Consider the following 24,743-nt stretch of genomic DNA (forward strand, 5'->3'; position numbering starts at 1 on the left):
AATGAGTATACTGTTCAAGCTTGGGTCTAAATCTATAACTAATCCTATGTCATTGTGGCTTTTTATTTTATTTATTATAGAAACTACAAACATTCCCTTAACCTAAAGATTAAACAAAAGACAGAAAGTATAAGGTAATAGCATTAGCATTTACTGTATATAAAAATCAGCATTGTTGAAATAATGTCCATGTAGTGGGCCTTCCAGAGGGCTCCGAAGGTGATAACCCAACCGATTTTGTCAAACAGAGGCTCAAACAGCTTTTCCCGCAAGCGGCTTTCATAGAAAGTGCAAACTCAATTCTAGGATGCCCCATACCACCAGGGGCCCCGCTGCGTCCATTCCTGATACGTCTTATTCACTTCCATGATCGAGACATGGCTCTAACAGCAGCACAGGCAGCAGGACAATTTGAGCATAACGGGTCAACAGTGTCACTATACCCGGACTACTCCATGCACCTGCACTTTTGCTGGAGTAAAATGAAGGCTGCTTGATCTAAATTTAGTTTACTGCATGCTAAACCCCGCAAAGCTCAAAATCAGCAATGCTAATAATGCTCACTTTTTTATCACAACGGAGGAAGCCCTGGAGTGGATCGAGGCAAGACTAAGAAGAAGCCTGAGGCACTGAATCACTCTCAGTTACAGCTGTAACTCTGCAACGGTACCCTACGCTTTGGCATACATGTATTAAGTCCTTACCGAACCCAATATGATAAGAGGGGAAGACGTCTTGTTACTTTAGACAACACCTAAAGTCTGATCAATTTACACACAACATGGTGTTAGCTCAGCTATGCACTCCCCAATCCAGGCACTCACGTATCCTTTATTCAGATGGGGCTATATAACCGCCTCATGTTGGACGCAAACTTCAGTTGAATGCTATCTAACCTCAGATGGTACTCGATAGGACCAGCAATTTATGTAGCACGTTGCACCATGGCTCACAAACCAAGCAGTGTGCTCAAAGCAGTCCTCTAACCGGATGTCCATCATCAAGAAGATGATGGACTGAATGGTAAACAAAATTGGTACTGAGTTTCGTGGCTCAATTTAAATCAAATTGTCTTCCAAATACCAACTTTAGTTCCCAACTGGATGGAGCGTCTTTCGCCACAATTTGAAAGATGCTACGTATTACAAACCCCTTAACGGGTAATGTTTCTGACTAGCAGCCTTAACTGGGTCTAGCAGTATGTCGCACCCACAGAGCCCCCCAAGGCGCAGATGCAACTCTGTTATGGGCAACCATAGTCCCTTGTTCCTTTCACTTGAGTTGCTATCTGTTATTACAAGTACACAATGGAGACTGGAGTCCATTTTGGCTAAAAATTCCAAATATTATTGGCAGGACAATCAGGTGCCATGGCGCATCTGAGTTGGTTCTGAAGTACTGGTAACTCGCAGGAGATTTTATAGCTATTTAAATCTCCTACACAGCTATCTCAAGTGTGTCCGACATAACAAGGAATCACTTCCGTGTGCGCGTGTTAGCATGTGAAGGAGTTGGTGGGGGGTAGCAAGCGGTACTGGCCTAGGGATTTACCCTATGTTTAAATGCAGGCAGGGGGTGTCAGATCAGTGAAGGGTGAAGTTCATTTCTAGGTGGAGAAAGAATCGAGTGACAGGCCCCATTTACTTTATTTACAGTATCTTTACCTTAAGAAATGACGATCGCTGCTCTTATTAAAATCACTATAGCACAGCACTGTTGCCCAGAGTTGCAGTGAGTGGATTATAAAATGAAATGGGACAGTTTTGTGGAATCATAAAGAGAACCAAATAGAAGACATATTGAACATATTCAGCCAGATCTGACAAACGTATATTATTTGAGCACTTTACTAAGATTTATAAGAATTATATTGCCATTATGTCAAGTGGGATAAATTCTACCAATTGAAAAGTTATAGTATACAATTGCAACCATTTCTATGAGGCAGGAGGCATGCCCAGTATTTGGGCCAGTGAAGAAATGCCATTGCGGCAACCAGGGTAACAGACACATTTAGGGTGACAGACACTTAACTTATCCAGTGACACTAGCCCTGGTGGACAGGGAGATAACAAATGGCAGATACTAGAGCATGTCTCAGGATCCACTGACATAACATGTTTTTGCAGCAATGGTAGCACGTGACAAGTCCCTAAACAAATATGTATCTATCCTCTAACATCCCTGTATAAATTAGCTATCATTCCAGATCGAAAATATCCCATCTGACACTGATGGAACACAGAGGCACTCTTCTGAATTCCGTTAGCAACAGAGTCCCTGAATGTTCCAGGAAAAGAATGCTCTGAAATGGCCTGCTGTGCCCTCCAGCACCCACTAAGGGAGGTACAAGCGTGCTGAACATGCTGGAAGGACACATCAGCTGAGTGGCTGCTGGCCAATGTTTACAACCCCCTGGGTGGGAAAAGCAGGGAGAACTGCTCTTTGTGGAAACTTTCAAAAAGCTTTTTGCCATTGCCGCCGTGTCCTTGTGTGTATGATTTATTTTAATATTGCTTGCTGACCTTTCATGCTAAATACCTGGTTACTAGATGGGGGCAAGAATATGCACACTGCTTACTCTGTGTTCGAAGAAAAATACACACAGATATGTTCCAATTCCGTGTAACATGACTTTTTCTGAAATATTATTTTCCTTTATTTATATAGCCACACCATATTGTGCTGTGTATTAACATCAGTCCCTGTCTCAGCGCTGCTTAGAATTCCGTTCCTACGACAGACAGAAGCAAATTTTACAAATACCTCTAGTTATGGTTTCCATCGGCAGCCAGTATGACTCCACCTGAGGCCTGTATTCAAACTGTAGGATTCTCACTTGTTATGCTTTCAATCCCATGTGTAAATTACAAAACGAATATTACATTTCAGGTTAAATTATCAATATGCGTTTGCCTAATTCTCAAAAAGAACTATCCACTGTCCTACTAGTAAAATTGAGTCAGAGGTTTCTTCTCTGTAACTGACAATAACCCCCTTATATGGATTGGGATAAAGTGTCAACAATTTACACAACGCAAGTAGGGGGTTTCACTTGTTCTATGTAACATCTTGGGTAGGCACTTACACAAAGAAACCACAAACAAGCCAGTGTAAAATAATCACAGTTAATATAGGAGTCGAATCCAATAGCCTTATGCATTTTGTGCAACAGACAAACTTTATTTATAAACATGTAAAAAACAAATACATACATATCAAAGACACCGGGTAAGCTATATAGCCAAGGAGTCAATCAACGCATGTTTCAACAAATGCAGAATTTATGAACCATATACTCCCGTTTACATGACAGAGGATTTCTGCCTTATGGGATGTAACCCAGAAACATAAAACCTACAACACTGGCTCACTGTAAGTAGCATGTCTAAACCATGGATAACGTTTCCTACTTTGTAAATGTGCATGTACGCATTACCACTGGGAACACCAATCATCCTTCAGATCTGGTTTTCTCTATGACATATATACATATACATGTTTGAAGAAATTATTAAATGTTTAGACTTTTTTGTGCAGTGGTATTAGTGAAATGGGATGCTCTAGCCATGCTCTGGGAGCAGTGCCCTTGAATATTTGCAGGCCTGCTCATCCCTAAGCCATAAAGCACTGATATGATGAAATGCATGAAACAATTGGTGCCATGAAATGGTATACATGAAGTAACAAGAGAGCTGTTTTATGCACAGCATATCGTTAGACTGCACAAGGGAAGCCAAAATATGCACAGCTAAATGGAATGTTACAGGGGCCTCTTTCAGTGAACAAAGCAAGCTCAGTTTGGCTCCTTTTCCCTAGCCCTACCACATCCGTACATCGTTAGCTGGAAAATTCCAGATATATGCCGTAATTTTTTGTGCCTTTTTTTCCTGCCCAGTGCTCTTAGAGCTTTAATGTCCAGATGCCATTTGTTCCCCCTTATCTGTCGCTTTATTTTTGGCTCTTTGCCAGCGGCGGTCAAGAATTATTATAGAAAAGGGAAAAATATGGTACATTTCCTGGCAGCTGAGGGAGGAAATACCTCATAAAAATGTTACTTTTTATGAATATTTTTTTTTGTCAACAGGCCACCCTTTTTGCTGGTATATTTAACAGAGATAAATTTATTTGAATGCTTCGGCCCCCTAACTCCAAGCCCCTCATGTCTGACATGCATAATCAGTTGTTTCATTCTAGCAATGTGAAACCAGGAGAGGCAGAGAGAGACAGTAATCCGGCAAACATTCTGTGATTGGAACTCCCACTGCCTATAAAGGCTATAGGCCTGGGAATTTACATGCCTTCCAGCTGTTGTCTACCACAATCTCACGATTCAAAGACAACACATTCACTGCCCTGCAGCTATTATAATATACATCTGCAGACACTTTCAGCCAGCTATGCATGCTGGGAGTCCTAGAAAATTAGAAATCGGCAAGCAGTCCGTGAGTCCACTCGTATAAAATCAAAGGTTTTATTTCAGCAGGTTAAAAGAATACAAAATCCTGACGCGTTTTGTATTGTATCGTGGATATGAAATGCGTCAGGATTTTGTATGTTTTAAACCTGCTGAAATAAAACCATTGATTTTATACGAGTGGACTTCTTATCTTCAAGTACAGCTCACCTTAGCTACAGCTTCGGGGCGACACATCCGAGCCACTCGTCCGATTTGGTGAGTGTTTTTCCCTTTGAATTACAACCTTACCTGTTTAAAGCGTTGCAAACCCAGAAGCGCAGGACCTGGGGTCTGTGGGTCATTGGAGAAAAAGGGTGAGCACATATCCTACTTTCATGGAGCAATTAAATTACAATTATAACAAGACATGAGAATATTACAGTTATAGCGACTGTTGCCTTTTTTGTTAGTATAAAAGAAATGGAGTCGAGCCATATTACATGCTGGGAGTCCTACCCTGCAACACCTGAAGCATCACAAATCGTTCATCACTGCCACAAGTGATAATGGGTACTTGGCCAAATTACGGCATTTACTGCAAGATTTGGATCTGTCTGAAACCTTAAGTGTTCAGCCACTACCAACTACAACCTTTAAAGTCATGTGATTTTACAATACTGCTCAAATGAAAATGATAGATTTTTATTTACAGATGATGCATTTTTAGGATCTTGCTCAAATTTGAATATGTACAGTCGGGATTCGCCTCAACAATTTGGTTAAACAGACGTGCTCCTATAAGTTAATTTAAATATTGCTAAAAGGCATGTAAGTGTTTTCCCCTGTAAGGCATGTAAGTGTTTTCCCCTGTCCCTTCCGCATGCTGTCCATGCCCATCCGATTTCCACAGAGTTATAGCCCTTTGTGTTTACTTTACTAACTAGTATATCTGGTGTAAAATTGCGCCTGATTGCAGTGATATAAAATGCTGAAATTCTATGTTCCATTGTCAGTAGACAAACATGTAGAATTGCACCAATTGTTTGCTCTTTGTTTTATAAAAAACCATAAATAAAGTTAAACATAACTGTAGTTTTTAATGAACTCTATAAAGTAATAGTGTTCTTTTCAGGGGTACAGCAATGACCTAATATTCTAGCTATATGACACTGCCATTTTGTATGAAGGATAGGTGCAAGTTAGTAATAATATAGTTAACTGTTGGATCACTGATATGTCTGGATGCTCTATGGACTGGCTGTTTTCCAGATTTGACTGACCCAAAACTCTGTTTTGTTTCTTGTAACTGTTATTTGCTTCCTCCTTTCCTCTCCTTATAGCAACTATTGCTTATAGGGGAAATGCCTGAAGTCATGTCCTGGCAGCCGCAGAAGGACACAGAAGTAACCATTACGTTAAATTACATAAATTATATTAATCTGTGGTCTTTCTGCTCCTTTAAAGATGTATACGCCCTTTCGAGAGTCACACAGCATACCATACACAAGCCAATGCCCGATTTATCAAAGCACTCCATGTTGTATTTTTCTTTCCAACATCCAGTAAAAAGAACTGCTGCTGAATTGTTTCAGCACAGCCCCGATACATAAACTCTCAGTCTAAAGATGCTTCTGATTATGACAAAAAGAAGTTATAATTCACTCCCGTTACTACTAAATGAATAGCATTTAATGTATGCACAACTAAATTTAAGCTGGTTATGGTAAAATTAAATCAATATGTTTTTATTTTAATCAATGGTTGTGTTTAAACCACTGTTGACAAATATATATATATAATGAAAAACGTTAAAAGAAAATTTGTGTATCATGAACAAATATGTATGCTAGGCTTGGTTTCATTTATGTTCTGGCCTGTTTTTCAAAGGGAATGCCAGCAAGTTTCCTGCCTAGGACTGCTTCAAAGCACAGAGCCAAGAGCAAGCCAAGCCAGGTCAAATGTGGGGAAAGTCAAAAAGGCTGAGGAATTTCACCTACAAGCGGTATACAATGTTCTATTCACCACCAGCAGATTACAAAAGATAGCCTTCCTATGAAAGGAAATAGAAACCGCTTGTCACTTTGCGCCTGATACTTTGAAATTTCAATATTAAAAGGGCTGAATAAAAACAATATGGATAAAAATAAACAATTTCATTGCTTCTCATTTTTCCATTTTGCATGGTTGCATTACATCCATAGCAGCTCCAAATTGAAACTGGTCCCTTAGACACTGGGTATTTGCTTACACAAACTTCCCATACATGCTGCAGCAAAGATGACGGTTTGGTGCCAACAAAAGGATCCACATTGTTTTGCCTACGGAGAACAATGGCCCTTGTCATGATCTCTTTGCCAACCCCTTGCTTTTCACCTGGCAATATCTGGCAAAGGAGGCTTGGCCAACTGTAGAAGTGGTCACTAACAACAATAACCACCAGTGGCTCCCAAACTTTAAGGAAAGGGGGTTAGCTTTGAGGTGTTGCAGCAATGGGAGTTTGAAGGACACTTTGGGAGACAATTTGCTCTTCTAGAAACAACCCAAAAAAAAGCTTGAAGGTCAGTTAGGATGAGATTTGGGATGAAAATGTATTTGCTTTTGCTAGATACCTTGACCAAATGTAGGGCCTCCAAGGGGGGTCCTGGCCAAAGCTTGGGCATTGAAGTAGAGCTTGATCGGAAATTTCACAACCACTTCCCTACGTTTGAAGCAAGATAACAAGACAGATACATTTTAGGTTGAGGTGCCCCTTTAACAGATGACCTGGAGGTGGGCAATGAAGGTACTGTTTCTATTTTTGCTGTTGATACTAAATTGTGCAGAACTATAAGTTCCATGTAGGATGTTGCCACTTTGCAGAGTGATTTGACTTAATTGGAAAATGGGCTGCAAACTGGAAAATTCTTTTAATGTTCATAAATGAAAGGTAGAAATAATATACATAACAATATATGCACTATAATATATACATATACTACATACAAATAATATATATCATATAATATATATATTATATATATATGATATTTATATATAATATACAATATATAACCATACATTAATATATACATATTACAATATACACTTTGTAACAAATAATATACATGCAAAGATTCTATTAATGCCTTTAATAAAAGGTATTTGTCAACGTTTTGGGAAAGGTCCAGACTGGACCGAAACGTTGACAAATAAACTTCACTTTGCTTGATCTCATTATGAAGTCCTGGAGTGCGTCATTCCTTGGAACACGACTATATATATATATATATATATATATATATATATATATATATATATATATATATATCCATCATTGTAATCGGCACTCACCACATCTTCAGCCGAAGGCCAGTTGCTCACCATAAGCAACACAGTTCATGGTTAGAAAGATTCTTTTAATGAGTAAATGAGTAAATGAGTAAATAAAGATTCTTTTAATGAGTAAATAAAATAAAGTATACAATTTTACTTGTGCGCTGGTGTGAGCGACTTGCCGTGAGTGCTTTCTAACTGTGAACTATATATATATATATAAATATATGAGTACTGTACATATATATATATATATATATATATATATATATATATATATATACACACACACACATTTGTATATACATATAATAATATACACTTTGGTAGAAATTGTATACATGCAAAGATTCTATTAATGCCTTTAAGAGTGGTTTGGATGATTTCTTCGACAAGCATACTATCATAGGATATTATGATACAAAATTCTACAATTAGTATGGATATTGGCAAATACAGTTTAAGTGAGTGTATGGAAGGGTCGATGTGAGTGTGTACATTTGTGTGTGTTGGGGTTTACTTGGAGGGGTTATACATGATGGACTATTTTCAACTCAAATTAGTTGTGAACGTAATTATGAGTTGCACTATTTATAGTATATTATTTACAATATAACTGTGATAACCTGCCTGGAGTTGAATCAGGGATCTGGCGTTCTTGTTACCACTGCTCTATACGAGCAGACAGCTAAGGCCCTGGTTCACTCCTATGCCTATGCTTGCTATTGCTAGGAAGAATGGCTTGTTTCACCTGTTGCCAATTTGGCCACAGGTGATTTGTGTAAGCCATTTGACTGGATATAAAAACCCCATCTCTGTCTCATTACCCAGTACAGGTCTATTTAGGTAGTTCCTGGGTGTGATCTGTTATTGTTTAAGCTGTGTTTGACCTTGCCTGTCCCAGTTCCTGAATCATCTGCCACCTGTCCTGACCCTTGCCTGAACTTTAACTATTCCTTAGGATCCTGCTTTGTACCTTGATATCAGTTTGTTTGACATTGGCCTGTGACCTCGACTATGCTTCAGCTTCCTGATTCGGTACCATATTGTCTGTTTGATTTAGACCTAGCCTGTCCCTTGAACACCTTGTTCTCCGTTCCAGTTATAAGTTACGGTTCCCTTGCCTGCCCAGGGCTTTCAACTCAGTCCTCTCATGTTAAGTTCTGGCAGCATCTGAGTAGCGGAGGGCTCCTCCCGAAGCCAAAGGTGGCTGCTAAAGGCAGAAGTGCGAGCCTAGACCAGGACCTTGGGGTGTACTCTGGGTTTTGGGATACGTCACAATAATATATCAAAACCCATTAGAGATATTCTGTGCTCTCATCACTATTTAACTCCCCCATTTTGATTCTATGAACCTGTCTTACTGCTAGCATTGACTCTTGATTAGATTTTATGCCAATCCTTACAAGCCATCTGACTGGGAGCCCTGGTATATGTGCAAGAGGACTATGGGGTACTGGTGAGTATGAACAGTAGGGTTTTGAGAATTGGCTCTCTGAAGCTGTATAAAAACAGTGAGGGAATGAGCTATTTCTTACACAGATTTTTCATTAAAGAAGACCCAGGAGTATAAAAGATTCAACAACAGCAATACTAATGTCAATTAATAGTATGAGTAATAAAGGTTAATTACACTATACTTTTGTTTCATCAATTCATCCCTGAGGTTTTACAGGTGGCAACTATTAACCACTATCTGTTTATTTATATAGGTTTATATTGGTTCTTTTCAGAACTAGGGATGCACCGAATCCACGATTTTAGGATTCGGTTGAATCCCAAATCCTTTGAGGAAGATTTGGCCAAATACTGAAACAAACCTTAATTTGCATATGTAAATTAGGGAAAAGAGGGGGAAAGAGGAATTCCATGTTTGTGTGACATGATTTTTTGGATTGAGTTTGGCCAGGTACTTGGATTCGGCCGAATCTGAGTCCTGCTGAAGAAGGCCAAATCTTGGCCAAATCCCAAATCGAATCATGGATTCGGTGCATCCCTATTCAGAACTTACTAAAACTTGGATTTTAGGGTATTTAAAAATTAAGCAGAATAACTGTGCTGTATTTTTCACTATCTTGTGTGGTCGACAAGTTAACAATACACAATTTGTATAAAGGTTTTACTGATTATTAACAAAGAGTATCTAATGTATAGTGATTGCATGACCATGTAGAACTTTCAATAGTGTAGCTCTGTCCCCCCTATGATTTTCAAGATAAGGAAAAGCAAGAAATTTATGCAGTTGCCATAAGGGTTTTGCAGTTGTAGTTTCTAGCAGAACAAAATACAATTCTTGGGCCATGCTATTTCATTCACAAAACACTTACTAATATGCTGAGATCCCTGAATGTAAAATGAGGCAGCACTCTGCAGAATTTTGATACTCCCAAACATCTGGCGCCCACATTATGACCCCTATTGCTGTAACTCCTGCTTGGAGTCATAAGAGAACAATGACATTTTAGGGAGGCTTAGCCAACTGCCATAGGTAAGTATCGGGGGGGGCTGTTGGTGACATTTTTGTTTGGGGAGACTACCAATAGAAGGATTTCCATAGGATAATGTACAGTATAATATATGAATATATCCAGTTTATCTCTCTTTGGGATGGGGCACAAACTATTAAATACGTAATCTATTTATATTTAGTACCTATCTTTAGTACACATCCCTTTGATTTGTTTGTACATTATAAATTAAAAAACAGTCCCGTACACTTTACGCCCTATAATTCCTCATGAATGGTTTAGCTATGTTATAATTATCACCATGTTCTCAAATCTCTTTTTCGTCTTCTTATTCCCCCCCCCAGCTGATACTGTACTTACCAATTTACATTTTGCCAGAAATGTATTTGACAGATGTATTTATCAAGCAGCAGAACAAAAATGTTTGATTCACCTTGAATGGCTTCTTAATTCTGGCTCTATACCAGGTTCCAAAAGGCAATGTAATTTTAAGTCAATCAACATTACAAGAATCAAAATAAACACTTGTGTTCCCTGGAGCATCTTGTAAGGGAAAGACCTGCCCCATTTCCTCATGCTTTGTGCGGGGAACTCAAGAAATAAAGTGAAGGTAAGAATTATTAAACAGGATAGATCAAATAGATCACCCCTTCCTGTACTTGTGCCTAAACCTTTAGTTTAGCCCTAGGGATTGTGCACTAGCTCACCACTAGGGTTAGGGCAAAGGCAATAATATTAAGGCGAATTCCTGCCTGTGCCCCACCAATGTGCATACTTTCCTGGCCAATATGACTACCACTAATGGTAAAAAAAAAAAGTCCCCACCAGCAAGGTCCGCCTTTGCGTCCCATACCCACATACACCATTAATGAGGGGACTCTTAATAAAACAAAGTGCTTAACTTGTGTATAAAAATCTAATATCCAATTATGTTCAAAGAACACACTTTTGAGGAACAAGTCACAAGCTCGTCTTCTAAATAAGTAATTTTGATGGCTACGTAGCACCAGAAGGAATTGTGATGCTACTGAAGTTCACTTTAGAAGCATAGAGAGCAGTATCTGTATACATTCTTTAGACCTGACACCTATACTGTGCACTGAGGTGAGCTAGATGCAGTAATGTAACTAGACATTGCGGGGCCCAGGTGCAGGTCGTGCAACCGCCCCCTCCAGTAATGTTCTTCACATTTGGGGTGCGATTGCACCCTGGCCCCAAGGGGGTATGGACCCTGGTGCAATTGCACCACCCTTACTCCCGGTAATTCCGCCACTGGCTATATGACTATGAAGATTTTCATTGATCCAGGTCATGATATATCTAGTATTGGTAAATCTAAAAACAACTGGATTTTCTTCAGATGTCACCTCTTGAAGAGTTACAATGTGCGATTGTGATTGGATTAGTGGAAGAGTTTATATGCCGAGAAGTTCCCACACCAGTCAGTTGAACTGAAGAAGCTGCTCGGATGAGTAGTGAAACGTCTTCTTTGATTACTCCACCACTGGCTAGATGCTGTATTGGCTAGTCTATCAATGAATGGGGTGTAACAAAAAAATGTGTTGAATTGGGTTCTAAGATTTATGACATTTCTTCAAAGGTTGATTAAATTTAAACTAATATATAATAATATTTTCTGTAGTGTAGAGACAACTTTGCCATTGTCCTGTGCCTTATGGAAAATTTAGGCCACTGGGCAACTAATAAGATATAAACCATAATATATATTTGCAAATGCTTGTGGTTCATGCCTAGACTAGGCAAGTTGCTGGCTGGGGCAGAATGTGGGCATCCCACTGGATACCCCTTAGTTTGCTTGTTATTCAGACGAGCAAGTTAGAGAGCACCAATGGGAGCAAGATTAAGAAGGGGCTTTTGAGTTATATGGTTACTTAGTTAAGTTGGGCTGAAAAAAAGACCAACGTCCAAGTTTAACCACCAAAGTCCAAGTTTAACCTACAAAGTACATACTTGTCTATAATTACAGAGATAGAAAACCTTAAAGGGATACTGGCATCTGCCCCCAGTCATGTGACTTGTGCTCTGATAAACTTCAGTCACTCTTTACTGCTGTGCTGCAATTCTAGTGATATCACCAACTCCCTTTCCCCCCCAGCAGCCTAACAAAAGAACAAGGGGAAGATAACCAGATAGCAGTTCCCTAACACACGATAACAGCTGCCTGATAGATCTAAGAACAACACTCAATAGTAAAAGCCAAGTCCCACTGAGACTGATTCAGTTACATTAAGTAGGAGAAATAGCCTGCCAGAAAGTAGTTCCATCCTAACGTGCAGGCACAAGTCACATGACTGGGGGCAGCTGGGAAACTAACAATATGTCTAGCCCCATGTCAGATTTCAAAATTGAATATAAAAAAAATCTGTTCGCTCTTTTGAGAATTGGATTTCAGTGCAGAATTCTGCTGGAGTAGCACTATTAACTGATGCGTTTTGAAGAAAACATGTTTTCCCATGACAGCATCCCTTAAAAAATTTAAAAATTATTTCGTTTAACATACATCAGTGCCATTTCCACAGTAACATCAATATTTTAGTAATTCGATGAACCCTGAATATTTCAGCAAAGAAATCCTTGCACATGTAAAATAGGCTATGGAAGGGGAAAACAAAATCCTTGCGTAGAAACTTTTCTATTCCCTTAATTATTTTCTATTCCTTCTATAAAGTGACTTGGTTTTAAGGCTTCGGATTTGATATGGCCAGGTTTTTGCAATAGGTTGAATATGAATCTTGGCGAATGTAATATTGGTAGGTAACGCAAAAATTGCTCGCAATTCATTCGCAATGCAAATAAATGTTCGCAAAGTGAATGATTTTGCAAAAACTTTGCCCCTCACACGAAGAATAGTAGGATATCGATTGCGAATCTTATAGTTTCTGATAGTGTGCAGTGTATGTAATAAAACGTAATAAAAAAGTTGTTACGTTTGCTCCAAAACTTTATGCCACCTTCAAGCAGGTGTCAAAGGTTCACAATAGGCAATTAAGATTTGCAATGCAATAAAAGCCTAATGAAAATTATTACTTTGTGACATGCACATTAGTCGCAAATTTGTTCTTTGCAAATTTTATTCCATTACCCCCATAGAAATTTAGCACAGTAACATAGTAGTTTGGTTGAAAAAAGAGAAGACCAAAAAAAAACCCCACAGTATTTAGAGAATATTTTGCAGTCTTGTAATGGTGTTATTCATTTAATTTCACACTATTCACTTTTTCCCAGAAACTATTGGGTCTGTTGAGAAGTATTGCTATATGTGAAGCGTCTCCTCCAGCTGACTGGCAAGAACAAGTTTTCTGTAACTTGGTTATGAGATTACCGTGGTCCATTTAGTAACGTCAGACTGTTTATTCTTCACCACATTCTTTCCCACTGTAAAAAGGTGCTTTTTAAATGCCACATTCCAGCGCTGGTGCCAATAAGTCACTGGAGCATATTTTCCCACAAGAACTGATACCATGTACAGAACTCATCCTATTTAAGTCTTCACGAATTTTCTGCTACCATGCCTTGCATAGAACTGTCACAGATCAATACATTAATACACCGCTGCTGTCTCTTGGGTCACTTATTTTATTTGCATTTGTGTATAACCAAAGACATACTTCTGGCACAGACTATTTGTACATATACAGTATATATATATATATATATATATATATATATATATATATATATATATATATATATATATATATATATATATATATATATATTGTGTACAAATTGTTTATTAGAATCTATTATTTTATAATAGATATCTATTTATTCAATTCTATATTTTTTGACAATTCTGATGACATATAACCACAGTGTGTGTGTATGTGTGAAAGTGATTATGGAATGTGTTGATGCTATATTAATAAAGGATAAAAATGATTATTGTGCCCAGAAGACTGAAATATGCAACACACAAGAATCTGCACATTTCACCAACGCTCAGGCCTTGTGGTTGATGTATTTTAATACAGAACTGCTGCACAATATAGCAGTATCGCTTCAGTGTTGAAAAAACACCAGTCCTGACCAATTTCTTAGTTTTTAAGTTCTTACACAGCCCACCTGCTGTAAGATAAGTGGGCTCTCCAGCCCTGATGATTATTTTGACAGCATTCTCTTGAGGGTTTACGATTTTGTGTTTCAGAAGTCTTTCTTTAAAATCAATCCACTCAAAGAGAAACCTTATGTTTTATTGAAACTCTATATTTGTGCACTGTTAATAGTGAATATACCTGTATGAGTATAGTGATAGTTTCTGTTCATTTCTGTAGTACTGCACTTAGATCAGCTCATCTATAATTCCCATAAAGAGGCAGCGTTTGACTAGTAACTGAGAAAAAAGCATTAACATTTACTGAAAAAGGAAGCTAAAAGTATTTCTCATATATAAGACAACAAACTGTTGTAGACCTTTTGCTTTCCAGATCATTAATTCCAGCCAAGACAACAAAGAACATGATATTTTATCATATAACTTTACACTGTAGGGTATGAAGGGAAGAGACTCCCAGCAAGGAGACAGACATGTATCCTGACACACTCACTAAGGAATATTGTAGATAGCATTTCCAATGTACAACTTGCTGGAAAGTCCTTATGCCCATTATTGGCTCAAGAGTGGTGATCTTCTCGTGGGTGGTTCTCCTTTAAGGTAACTTTTAGTATGTCATAGAATGGCAAATTCTAAGCAACTTTTACATTGGTTTTCATTATTTATTTTGTACCGTTTTATATTTATTTGCCTTTTTCTTCTGACTCTTTGCAGCTTTCAAATGGGCGTCGCTGACCCTTTCTAAAAAGCAAATGCTCTGTAAGGCTACAAATGCATTGTTAATGCTACTTGCCCTCGTCTTTCTATTCAGCCCTTCTCCTATTAATATTCCAGTCTCTTATTTAAATTAATGCAAGGTTGCTAGGGGAATTTGTAACCTAGCAACCAGATTGCTTTAAATGTAAATTGAAGAGTTGCTGAATAAATAAAAAAGTAACTCAAAAACCTTAAATAATAAAAATATAATAGGAATTGCAAATTGCCTCATAATATCACTCTCTAGATCATACTAAAAGTTATGTCAAAGGTGAACAACCCCTTTAACTCACATCATTAAAGGGGCAAAAAACACCTGTACTCAATATGATCCACATATTAAGGGCTTGTGTTGGAATTCACTCTGCCAAAATGAGTACCAGTAGGGCATCTATTATCCTGGTCCTTGGGGTCGGACAAACACAAAGGGGCAAATTTACTAAAGGGCAAAGTGACTAACAATGGTGAAAATTCGCCAGTGTGAAGTCATTTCGGGAACTTTGCCGATTTACTAACGGTCACTGGTGTAAATTCGCTAGCGAAGGAGATAGACTCTAGCGCTACTTCACACTCTAACACCAGGTGAATTTTCGCTCTGGCGAATGGATGTAACTATGAAAATTCTCTAAGATGCAGATTTTACTGAACGTTACCTCTTGCGCCAGACTTGCTTTCGCCACTCAGACCAGGCGAAGTGCAATAGAGTAAATAGGAGTTGCTCAAAAAAAAGTTGAAAAGTCCCAAAAAACGCTGGCGTCTTTTACTTTTTACAGGGTGATAGGCTGAAAAAGATCGTAAATTTTTTTTTTTTGGGTTCCCTCCTTCCCCCCTACATTTCCTAACATATGGCACATAAACTATACAGTGGGCACAACAACTCTATTTTATTTTATTAAGGTTCCCTGGCCTGGTGTAGTGTAATGTAGTTACCTCAACATATACCATGCAAAAAATAAAAAATCAGATGGCACACACTTCAGCAATTGTGCTAAAACTAAAGTGGTTTATAAACCACTTAAGTTTTAGCACAATTGCTGAAGTGTGTGCCATCTGATTTTTTATTTTTCGAATGGAATATTGAAACCTATTCATGCAGCAAGGTTTCCGGATAGGGCACCACAACACAAAAATCACAGTCTTTTGAACTATTGTATATTGGATACTGCAACATATACGTCCATTGTACGTTAACTTCACACCTTATGCTAATTAGGCATCGCTAGCGTAACTTCGAACTGCTTATCGTATTATCGCTAGCGCAACTTCACAAGCGTTCTGAACCCTGGACGCAATTTTGGATTTTCGTGAATTAGCGTTGTCCTGACGAATCTACTCCTGGCGAAGTGTTGCGATGTGAGCGAAGCCGTCACTGGCGCAATTTCGGAGCTAAGTAAATTTGCCCCATAGCCTCTAATGAACACAAGCTCTGAGACTTCTTTCATGCAAAAATGATATAAGATGTAAGCAGATGAAGTGAAGGTTAATAAAACTTACCACTGATGTGAGTGCCATCTGAAAACTGTAGATTCTGGCAAGGCCGAAGTCTGCTAGTTTTATCTGTCCGCTGCTGGTGACAAGAATGTTTTGAGGCTTTAGGTCTCGATGCACCACTCTATGGGAATGAAGAAAATCCAGTCCTTGAAGAAGTTGGTGCATCATATCCTAAATGCACATAATAAATGTGTCATTACAAACAGCATGGCTACTATTAAGCAACTGAAACAAAACACATTGTACTGATACAGCTACTGTACATACATAAAGCTACAACTTACAAAGCATATTTAGAATATATATATAATATACATATATACATATATACATATATATATATATATATATATATATATATATATATATATATATATATATATATATATATATATATCAAAAAAATCTTCTGACCAGCACTCCCTTTTCAAAGCTTAATTCTTTTATTGTCATTCTGTAATGTCCAATGTTTCGGTCCACATTAGGACCTTTTGATCCTTGAAAAAGGTCCTAATGTGGACCGAATCGTCGGACATTACAGAATGACAATAAAAGAATTAAGCTTTTAAAAGGGAGTGCTGGTCAGAAGATTTTTTTTGTTGCATAAACAATTACCATGCACCCCGCCATTGATAACTGCTTTGGAGTGCGGATACTCATTGGAAAACATATATATATATATATATATATATATATATATATATATATATATATATATATATATATAATATCAAAACAGGGGGGTTTTGGGAGCACTCTAAAGGCTTTAAAGTATATATATATAAGTATAATAAATGCTATTGCATATGTACCCAAAACAGGGGTTATTTTGTTACAAAGTTATGATCATAAAATTGATAAGCCACCATACCACGTCAAGGTAAACCCCGAATGGCGGTCCCTAACTTGTTTTATATTTTATGTGCATTTTAGCATTACCTGTAATCAATGTCTGTTGAACGCTGTTTTTTCACTGAGGGCTAAGTTAGGGCTAAGTTAGGGACCGCCATTCGGGGTTTACCTTGACGTGGTATGGTGGCTTATCAATTTTATGATCATAACTTTGTAACAAAATAACCCCTGTTTTGGGTACATATGCAATAGCATTTATTATACATATATATATATATACTTTAAAGCCTTTAGAGTGCTCCCACAACCCCCCTGTTTTGATATTATATATATATATATATATATATATATATATATATATATATATATATATATATATATATATATATATATATATATATATAGACATATGATTCACCGGCACTCACCCTCAGTTGATCAAATCCCGGGTGCTCCTCAGAGGGAAGCAAATAAATAGAGTTAGGAGCACTCACAGGTGTAGTGATAAAGAAGTGTCTTTTATTGGAGTGTTACAAACTACCCCACATCATATATATATATATATATATATATATATATATATATATATATATATATATATATATATATATAGTATCCATCCAATGGTGACAGCACTCCGAGTTAGATAATTAGGAAAAACAAAAGAGAATAAACTATAGCAGGTTTATTATATCCAACGTTTCGGTTCTATCTCAGAACCTTCATCAGGGAAAAAAAAAAATTATATATATATATATATATATATATATATATAGCATTCACTTTACCCATTATTCTTAACAGATCTTACACTGGCTAATGCTTATAAAACACATGATAATATATGATGCTTGATTTAAATGTTAGTCAGAAATAGCCATGGCCTTTAAAATTTCCAATGTCTTCAATGTAATGCCCTGTCAGACCATCCAAATGTAGTAGAATGGATAACCTAATAGGGTTTATGGAGATCTTTTCTTTAAGGGTAGCATACAACATAACATTTTAAGGTACCGTATATACTCGCGTATAAGCCACATGGCGGCCATGGGCGCCGCCATTTTGAGAGCGAACGCCGGCAGGGAAGGACGCGCCGCCCGGAGCTCCTGGACCTGCTCCGGGCGGCGATCACACAGACAGTCCTGCGCTATGGGAGAGGGAGGTGTGTTGGGGCCGCGGAAGGAGCGTATCTGCTCCTGGACCTGCACAGACAGTCCTGCGCTATGGGAGAGGCACAGACAGTCCTGCGCTATGGGAGAGGGAGGTGTGTTGGGGCCGCGGAAGGAGCGTACGGTACCTTTTTTCTGCTTTCCTAGGTGCAGCACCTCATTGATCTTCTGAGCAGCCATGACAGGTGGGAGGTCACAGGGAAAACAAGTGGCAATTGTCCAGCTAATAGTTCTGACTCTTTTAAATCGTTTTAGATAGATTTCTATGCCATAAAACATGATTACACATTTACACATTCACATTTTGAAATCTGACATGGGGCCCCTAGGCTTATACACGAGTCAATAAATTTTTCCAGTTTTCTTAGGTAAATTAGGTACCTCGGCTTATACACGGGTCGGCTTATACACGAGTATATACGGTACATTCTCTTTAGAGACGTATAAAGCTATAGAAAATATATTTTTGACAATATGGGGGTAATTTATTAACGATTGAGTTGTCCACTAAAAATTTGAGTTAAGGATTTTTTGGTCAAAATTCACATTTTCGGGTTAAAAAAACTTCTAGGTTTTTTTTAAAAAAAAAAATCTTGAATTTTTCTAGATTTATTATAAACCAAACCTGGAAATCACTTGAATCTGAAAATACACCATCTAAAACCTGTTGAGGTTATGTAGGAATCAATGGCAGAGATCCCTTGAACCATATGAAGATGTTAATAGCCTTCATGATGTTTGTTTTTTGGGAGGGTTTTTGCCAGAAAACTTGATCAATTCAAGCAATTAGAGTTTTTTCCTGCTAATTTAAAAAAAACTTGAATGGAAAAAACTCGAATCAAGTTCAGAGTTAACAACCCAAAAACTCAAACTGATTGAGTTTTTGGGTTGTTAACTCTGAACTTGATTCGAGTTTTTTCCATTCAAGTTTTTTTTAAATTAGAAATCATTCAAGATGTGAGTTCATTCGAGGTATACAAAATGCTGAAATGTGACCATGGTTAATAAGATTAAGTTAATGGCATCTTACAACTGCCAAGCTTAGGCCTCCGTTGCATTCAGTTTACATGAGTGGTTTCTCTGCATATGGCAATCACAGAAGTCCGTTTCAAGGGTAATAACTGCCTTCCAGCAGAAGCCATAAAAATAGAGCCAAATTTATGTTTTTCAGCGGACCAGGACAAAATAGTGTAAAATTCAGAAAAAAAATTTAAATTGGGGAAGTGTATTATGTGAGACCGCACAAAAATGATGTAAAAAGAGACAAAAACTTACAACCATGGCATGTAAAACTGAGGTTTCATTGTACAATGCAGTTTTCATTCATGTTATTTGAAAGCACCTGCTGACTGATGTGTGTTTTTTTAGTCCTTCTTGTCATCACAAACCCCATGTACCATGAATCTGTCTCATCAAAACAAAGGGCTCCTTACTCTTGTCTTATTGCAGTACACTAGACTGTACTTGTGTTAAAAGTACTAAAGTGGCTAATGTAAAACTAAGTGCAAAGTTTACTGTTCTAGAAACCTACAGCAAGCTATCCCCATGTAATAATACAAGGTTTAAAGGAAAACTATACCCCCCAAACAATGTAGGTTTGTATAAAAATATATTGCATAAAACAGCTCATATGTAAAAGCCTGCTTCATGTAAATAAACCATTTTCATAATAATATACTTTCTAGTAGTATGTGCCATTGGGTAATCATAAATAGAAAACTGCCATTTTAAAAAACAAGGGCAGCCCCCTGGGATCAAATGAATCAAGGTGCACACAAACAAACCAACATACCACACTTGTTAGGTCACATGAGCCAATTAACAGTCAGAGTTCTGTCTTTTGCTTCCACACAGTTAGAGCTGCAGTATTTCTGGTCAGGGGATCTCTGAGGCAGCACACAGACCATCACAAAATGGTGGTTCATTGCAAGAGATGTACCGTATATACCGGAGTATAAGCTGAGTTTTTCAGCATCCAAAATGTACTGAAAAAGTCTACCTCGGCTTATACTCGGGTCAGCGGTACCCGACCGGAGTAGCTGAGATTGCAGTCACTTTTAATCATTCCTATACCAACAGTTCACTTGGGGAGAGACTGCAATATCCCACAATGCCCTCTGTTGGTTATATGAAAGAATAACAGTGCGCCCTCTGTTGGTTATATGAAAGAATAACGGTGACTGCAATATCACACAGCGCCATCTGTTGGTTATATGAAAGAATAACAGTGACTGCAATATCACACAGCACCCTCTGTTGGTTGTATGAAAGAATAACAGTGCGCCCTCTGTTGGTTATATGAAAGAATAACAGTGACTGCAAAATCACACAGCGCCATCTGTTGGTTGTATGAAAGAATAACAGTGCGCCCTCTGTTGGTTATATGAAAGATTAACAGTGACTGCAATATCACACAGCGCCCTCTGTTGGTTATATTAAAGAATAACAGTGACTGCAATATCACACAGCACCCTCTGCTGGTTATATGAAAGAATAACAGTGCGCCCTCTATTGGTTATATGAAAGAATAACAGTGACTGCAATATCACACAGCACCCTCTGTTGGTTATATGGAAGAATAACAGTGACTGCAATATCACACAGCGCCCTCTGTTGGTTATATGAAAGAATAACAGTGACTGCAATATCACACAGCACCCTCTGTTGGTTATACGAAAGATTAACAGTGATGGCAATATCAAACGGCAATATCAAACAGCACCCTCTGCACATGGTAGTGGGACAGTGGGACAATGCACACAGTAATCCGTTTGGCAATTCTCTGCCACCATCAACTTTGCAAAGAAGTCCGGTTGATCGCTGGGGGGTCGCTTTGGCAGAATGTGCGCTGCTGGGAGACAGGGCTGTAGTTGTGTCTAGGCTTATACTAGAGTCAATAAGTTTTTCCAGTTTTCGTAGGTAAAATTAGGTACCTCGGCTTATACTCGGGTCGGCTTATACTCGAGTATATATGGTAAAAGGGCAATATTTACCGGTACTTAAATATATGTTCCAGTTTGATAAGATTCTTTAATATGCCACTTAATATGATATAAACTATCTGTTGCTTAAGTATTCATTTTGGGGTATAGTTTTCCTTTAAGTAACATGGATAATTTTTGATTTAAAAAACAAGTCACTGCTTTGAGACCCTCTGGGACATCAGCAGGAATTTTGTAGCATGCCCACTACCATCTAACTACAAGAAATAATAGTACAGGTATGGGACCCGTTATGCAAAAAGCTCGGGACCTGGGGTTTTCCAGATAAGGGGGTCTTTCTTTAATTTGGATCTCCATACTTTAAGTCTACTAAAAAACATTTAAACATTAAATAAACCCATTAGGTTGGTTTTGCCTCCATTAAGGATAAATTAGATCTTAGGTGGAATCAAGTACAGTGTATTGTTTTATTATTACAGAGGAAAAGGAGATCATTAGAATTAGAATTAATTGCTTAAAGTGGACAGCATGGGGAACAGCCTTTCTGTAATTCAGAGCTTTCTGTGTAACAGGATTCCAGATAACTGATTTTATACCTGTACAACTTTAAGGGTGGTCACATAGCAAATCTAAATCCCATGTATATGGCACAGTTAGCAATTATGAAATAGATGGGGCTGTGTTCCAAAAAATGGCTCTTGCGAGAGCGTACATTATTACTCTTTACAAGTACAATAAAGGACATCATAGACAGATAGTGGGGATCTTTATTACCAGAGATAAGTTCAGCGAACCACAGCTACCCATTAAGACTCTTTCACTTGAAAATGATCTTCATGGTAAGGGCAATGAGGCTGCTGAAAGCTCTTCTGGATGATGTTGTGATGGAATGATTCAATGACTTTATAAGTGTCGTGGAAGACTATGTGCAAACATAATATCTGGGGTTGCAGAAGTCTCAAGGGCTACAGCTAGTTTTCTGTTTTTTTATGTATATATGTGTGTGTATAAATATGCACTGGGGGATCATCTAAAGGAGTGTCTGCGACACTCATCTGATCCTTAAAGGAGAAGTAAACCCTAAACATTAATATGGCTAAAATGCCATATTTGATATAATAACCTTATTGCACCAGTCTAAAGTTTCATCTTCTCAATAGCAGCAATGATCCAGGACTTCAAACTTGTCAAAGGGTCACCATCTTGGACACTCACATGCTCAGTGGGCTCTGAGCAGCTGTTGAGAAGCTAATCTTAGGGGTCGTCCAAATTATCAAGCAGAGAATGAGGTTGGCCTGTAATATAATCTGATGCTACAGGGCTGATTATTAAATGCTGGTGCTAGTTGCACTGGTTTCTGTGCTGCCATGTAGTAATTATTACTAATCACTAATCAGCCTTATATTGTGACATTTATATTCTATGTGTACTGTATATTGTGAGTGGGTCCCTAAGCTCAGTAAGTGACAGCAGCACAGAGCATTTGCAGTGAATCAGCAGAAAAGAAGATTGGGAGCTACTGGGGCATCTTTGGAGACACAGATCCTTCCTGCTAAAGAGCTGTGGTTACCTGGGCTGGTACAGAAGCCCAGCGCATAATGTACAACATTACTACCTACTTCTTTAGTTAGGCTTTAGGTCTCCTTTAAGCTGTAATTAACCCGTTTTATCTTTAATATACCCCTAAATGGGGTAACGGAGTCTCTGCTCAAGCGGATTGTTATTTGCCTTACTGTGCTGTATGGTTTTATTCTCTCCGGATCAGCCCCTCTGTTTTGAAACGTCCTTACAACAATGATATACTATGTAGCCTAAACGAAGATGTAGTCAACCCACATTAAAGGCAAGTGAGACAGAGGGAAGTTGGCTATGGCTCTTTAAAGGACAGCCATGTGGCAGATGTTGATAACTGAAGCTGTGGTCAGGCAGGAAAGGTACGTTAGTGTGGGGCTTTTGCCTTCCTGCAGCTGTCTCTGGATAGCAGCTAAGTGTCTCCACTTGTTTAACCTCAAAGATAAAGCCTGGAGGATCCCAAGCAACTCAGGCGAATGTTTTTTTTTTTTTTCAATTAACGGTCATTTCCTCTCTGGTGTAAGTTGCATGACAGCATGTGACAAGCAGAAATGAATGGGGACACTGCACTGCCAATAGCCCTGAATAGCTGTGACACTGGCTGCGGGCGGCCTGCTAACCCACCCAGCCAAGACCTCACAGGAGACATGGCCAAGGGCCCGCAGCCCTATTCACTGACAAGCCAGCTGGTTGCTCATTAGAGAGATAGAACAATGCCAGGCAGTCACAGAGAGAAAAGTTTAGCAACTGCTCCAAAGTAAAGTTGTTTTAACCCTTCTTAGTTTAAAGAAAAAAAACCTAAAGACATTTGGAACCCCCCTATATCAACACTCCAGCAATGGGAAGGAATAATAAGCATGACTGAGATCTCATACCTCTGCAGAGCTCTTGTTATAGGCCACCATCCAAAAGATAATTGCAAAATGAAAACGCATTTGAAGCCCCATACAAAGTTCTGCCTGTCTCTTTCTCTCAATGGAAGGGCTTCTGTACTGGAAGGGCTTCCCGTACAAAACCTGGGTTGGTAGTGGTCAGAATTGCTGCTAGTAGCAGTAGGAAATATTTCCATTCTGCCAGGGATCCATCTATTAGGAGTTTGTGTGGGCAGAACATAAGTGCTAAATTGTTTATTCATCTTTGGAAACTCTACTAATTAAGGTATGGGATCCCTTATCAAGAAAGTTCTGAAGTACAGGAAGGCCACCTCCCCTAATTTTTAATAATGATTTTCTTTTTCTCTGTAATAATAAAACAATACAGGTATATGATACATTATCTGGAAACCAGTTATCCACAAAGCTCAGAAGTACAGGAAGGTTGTCTCCCATTGACTCCATTTTATTAAAATAATCCAAATCTTTAAAGATGGATTTCCTTTCTTTTCTGTAATAATAAAACGGTACTTTGTTCTTCATCTCAACTAAGATAGTATTAATCCTTTTTGGAGGCAAAACAATCCTGCTGGGTTTATTTAATGTTTAAAGGACCAGTAACGTAAACATTTTTTTGAAAAACAATTTGTTTTTTATAGAACAAAAAAAAGACACCAAGACATATGTAGCTTTAAAATTGCCACGCTTTTATTAAAAAATAACTTACAGAAACTCCACTAGCGATTTCACCTCCCTGCCTTCTTTAGGAGATAGCCAGGGAGGAGAAATCGAGCTCCGCACGATGGATCGTTGCCCTGTCATCTTTTCTGAAGAG

General features: G+C 38.3%; 1 protein-coding gene across 1 annotated transcript in view; it reads right to left on the reverse strand.

Moving 5' to 3' along the window:
* Positions 1-24,743, reverse strand: part of LOC108718479 (cyclin-dependent kinase 6-like) — a 114,159-nt gene that overhangs the window by 34,789 nt on the left and 54,627 nt on the right. The window contains exon 4 of the mRNA XM_041565893.1: positions 16,505-16,672. Within this exon, the coding sequence (XP_041421827.1) occupies positions 16,505-16,672 (168 nt within the window). The remainder of the gene's footprint in view (positions 1-16,504; positions 16,673-24,743) is intronic.

Source organism: Xenopus laevis, chromosome 6L (genome assembly GCF_017654675.1).
Source record: "Xenopus laevis strain J_2021 chromosome 6L, Xenopus_laevis_v10.1, whole genome shotgun sequence".
NCBI classification, from domain to species: Eukaryota; Metazoa; Chordata; class Amphibia; order Anura; family Pipidae; genus Xenopus; species Xenopus laevis.